This window comes from Arachis stenosperma, chromosome 1, assembly GCF_014773155.1.
Source record: "Arachis stenosperma cultivar V10309 chromosome 1, arast.V10309.gnm1.PFL2, whole genome shotgun sequence".
NCBI lineage: Eukaryota > Viridiplantae > Streptophyta > Magnoliopsida > Fabales > Fabaceae > Arachis > Arachis stenosperma.
This window is the reverse complement of record NC_080377.1, coordinates 35,308,587-35,312,440: the sequence shown is the minus strand read 5'-3', so window position 1 is coordinate 35,312,440 and position 3,854 is coordinate 35,308,587. Positions and strand designations below refer to the sequence as shown.

General features: G+C 35.8%; 1 protein-coding gene across 2 annotated transcripts; it reads right to left on the bottom strand.

The window, feature by feature from the left end:
- Positions 1–1,498: 1,498 nt before the first annotated feature.
- LOC130960673 (probable purine permease 11) lies at positions 1,499–3,629 on the bottom strand. Of its 2 annotated transcripts, none has more exons than XM_057886125.1 (2): positions 3,419–3,629; positions 1,499–2,734 (listed from the first exon to the last, which is right to left on the bottom strand). In XM_057886125.1, the coding sequence occupies exons 1-2, from the start codon at positions 3,453–3,455 to the stop codon at positions 1,602–1,604; spliced, it is 1,170 nt and encodes a 389-aa protein (XP_057742108.1). In that variant the 5' UTR covers positions 3,456–3,629; the 3' UTR covers positions 1,499–1,601. The 2 variants fall into 2 exon arrangements, with proteins under 2 accessions (XP_057742108.1, XP_057742115.1); XM_057886132.1 differs by having other exon boundaries at positions 1,499–2,800; positions 3,419–3,560.
- Positions 3,630–3,854: the final 225 nt, after the last annotated feature.

Sequence of the window (3,854 nt, the reverse complement as noted above, 5' to 3'; positions counted from 1 at the left end):
GTCTAAGGGGCCAGCAGTTTTATTGAATTTGGGCCAGCATGTAACCAGCAGAGAAAGGTGAGCCATTGGATGAAATCTCATACCAATCTCACACCATCAAATCATGATTGATGGCTAGTTGATGGCTAACAATCACAAAAACTGCTGGCCCCCTAGCATTGCTCATAAAATAAAATTTGGAGGCTTTTTTTTCATGCTTTTTTGTTAGATGTATTATATTGCCAATATCTAGAATATCAAAAATTGTGGGCCAATATATTTTACAACATTTTTGTTAAATTTAACTCCATGTTTGCTGTGGCTATTTTTTTCAATACAGTATTTCACACCATGGCTAATTAGACAATGACCATAGCTATTCAAAGATTTTCACAATTCTTAAAAGCGTGGCTAATAGCGTCAAATATGTAACAAAATAAAAATCAACCCTCTAATTGTCCACACTCCACAGTTCCTCTTTCATAGCTATTTTGGGTTAGTCACAGTTTTTTCAAATTTTAGCCACCGCTTTAACCATCATTAAATCGTGCTTTTGTTGTAGCTCCAAGCCCTCCAACTATAGCTAATGCCAAATAGTAAGGTGGTTTTATGTATTTTATATCATTGCATAGTTTATTTTTTAGTTGGGACGTAATTTGAACAGTTTACAGTTCTACCTTTTAATTGTTTTTAAATGTTCAAAATAAAAAAAATGTAACAATTATCTAATATTACTTAGGGATGGCAAAATTTCCTGAGACAGGAGATCCCTGCGGGGACTGCCCCGAATGGAGATCTGACTATGGAGAATTTTTCTCGTGGGGACGGGGACGGGGGAGAAAATTCCCCCGAGGCAAGCGCGGGGACTTGAGCGGAGATCCCTGCAGCCACCCTCTCGCCGCTCTCCCTTCTCACTGCATCGTCACACCTCACCGTGCCATGATCCTCACTACGTCGTGCTCTCTATTTGCGGCGTTCCTTTCTGTAACTTTGTTGTCGTGTCCATTCTCCTCTCTGTTGTCGCGTCTCCCACCTTGTCCATTTCTCTATCCTCTGGCTCGCCGTTGCGTTCCCCTACTGCGTCATTTCGAACGAAGTCACCATCTTGTTGTTTAGTTTTTTTGTATAAAATCTTGTTATTTTTGTATAGAATTGATACTTACATCTCTATTCATATGGAAATTAATAATTAGTTAGAATTATCAAATAGATGGGAAATGGGGTCCCCGCGGAGAATAGAGTCCCCGCGAAAAATGAGGATGGGGAGCAATATTCCCCCACGGCAGAGAACGGGGGCAAGGAATAAATCTGGGGGCGGAGATGGGGAGCAAGGAAGCATCCCCCGCCCCTGCCTTGCCCCATTGACAGCCCTAATATTACTAAATTATTGAACTTATCCTTTTTCCTTTTTTTTCTTCCCTTTTATTTGTGCGTCCCCATTCGATTATTTTAGGTTGGTGGATCAAATAAATCGAATAAACCATATAGCCAATTGAACAACCCAACCAAATGACAATAATTCAGCATAAACTATACTTTGTATTATTTCAAGGAAAGATGCAATTCAGAAGAATGCAACATTATTAACAACGTAAGATAGACATATTTAATCAGAACTTCCATCAACAAACTTCTACTTCACCCTTTGAAGCTTCAACGGCATCATCACTTTTATCCGCTTTGGCTTTTTGGTCATCAAGATAATGTTGATAAATATAGGAAATGAATCCCCATATTGCTAACAACAAAGCAACAGCTTTAACACCACTGAACTTATCATGAAAGAAGAAAACAGCAAGAACTGGAACTATAGGCAAGGACAAAGTGCTTATAAGATTGGAGAACAATGAAGACACCTCCAAAATCAACCCTATCATACCAATTGAAAATACTTGCCATGTCACAGCAATCCAAACCAAAGTCATTATATATGACACACTCCCCTTTTGGTAACTTTGCATTTCATTGTGCAAAGTTTTCCATTCCCCGCTCGCGAACAACCCCATGACACAACCGGATGTAGCAACGAAGGAAGGGTAGATTTGCATGCCCAATATGGAAGAAAATGTTTTCCTCTTGATGACTTTGTCAAATGAAAGTTGCATCAGAGAGAGGTACAAGGAGAACACAGCAGATGCAAAAACAGTGCACAAGAAGCCTATTATGTACTTCCCTCTAGGAATACCAGACGATTCGCTGGAATCAGAGTTGATTGCGAGCAGGGAAGCCGATATAGTAAGAAGGACTATGGAATTGAATATGAATGCTGTGAATTTCTGGGAATTGAGGAAGTAAGAGAATAATGCATTGAAGGCTAGTTGAGTAGCACATAGTAGAGAATATGTGGAAACAGGTAGATATAGAAGTCCATATGAATACATCAAGTTATCACCTGTTAATAGAAGTCCAAAGCCTATGTAGAGGAGAACTAAGGAGGAAACTTTTGGTTTGGTATTTTTAAAGGAATCTTTGTTGTTGTTGTTGGATTTGGATTGTGGTGATGATGATGAGAAGTAAAAGAGCAATGGAAGTAACACCGGGAAGCCGGCCGATTGAACAAATGTCGACATCCATTTGCTGTTGCCGCCTTTGTCGAAGTATAGCCTTCCTAAAAGGACAGCAGCAGATTGGCCTGCTAGGAGAAAGATTATGTATACAGAAACACAAAACCACTTTCTGTATCTTTTTAACATTGTTTGTTTCTTTTGTTGGTGTTGATGAAAGACAGAGGTTCTGTCTTTGCTTGAATTCTTCTCTGAGGAATAACATCAAACATGTAACAAGCTAGGATCAGTTGATTCAGTTCAACCTTCTATAAACTCTAATAAATTTACAAAATAATTGAGAGAAAATTAGAAGTAAATTGCAATAATCATAAGAAAAGTTAAGTATTAACAATTGAAACAACACGACACGTATTTCTGTTGAAACTATTTTATCAGTTGTTTTATACTCACGTGAGACTGATAGTTAACCAAAGAGAATTAATAGTTTAATATTTCGTACTACTCCAATCAACTATAATAATAATAATAATAATGATTACCAAACTAGTAACTAATTCAAAGTTATCTTACTAATCCTATAAGACATGGTACATCACTGAGAGTCTGATATATTAAATAATAGAATTCACTCATTGTTAGCTTAATTATAATTGTTTAAAAAAAACTGCTTATGCTGTTGTCAAGGTGATGAAACTAAGATAGAAGGTAAGACACACGTAGTAGTGTTCAATCTAATAAGCTCTGCTTTTTTCTTAAGTTTCAATCTTATAGAATAATAGCAATACAGTAAGATGAAAAAGTGATTCTGTTAAGTTCTTAATTATTTCTCTTTCAAGATTCCTAAAGAGAGGTACAAAAAGGAAACAAAAAAGGGGCGCGGGGGTGATGAGAGAAATCTAGAAATCCAAGCAAATTTTGAGGGAGAAACCAACCTGTAGTTTCTAACTGGAGCTCTTGAACTATCTCCATGAAAGCAAGAAAATTAAATTAAAGTGCACTAACCTATATATTGTGAGAGATGATAAGCTCAAAGATATTTTGAAGTGGTGTTTACACTTTGCAAGTAAAATATGAGTCAGTGATGGATTGTGCAGCCAATGTTGAAGTTATTTTAAGAGAGAAATGAGATTGGAAAAAAAACACTAATAACGAGACACAAAATGTTAAAAGTTTAATTTATGTGAATTAAATAAAAATATTAATAAAATGAGATCGACAAAGCATTAATAAAAAAGAAAAATTGTTAAACTATCATTAATATAAATGATAATAAATAACATATTTATATTTTTAATTATAAACTAATATTAAAAAGTTCAATACTTTATACATATATTGTCCCTGATATTTATGAATTTTTTAAAAATA

Coding starts and splice junctions, on each gene's coding strand:
- LOC130960673 (XM_057886125.1), bottom strand. CDS start 3,455: ATGGAGATAGTTCAAGAGCTCCAGTTAGAAACTACAG. Junction 2,735..3,418: donor GCTCCAGTTAGAAACTACAG/GTTGGTTTCTCC, acceptor GTTATTCCTCAG/AGAAGAATTCAAGCAAAGAC.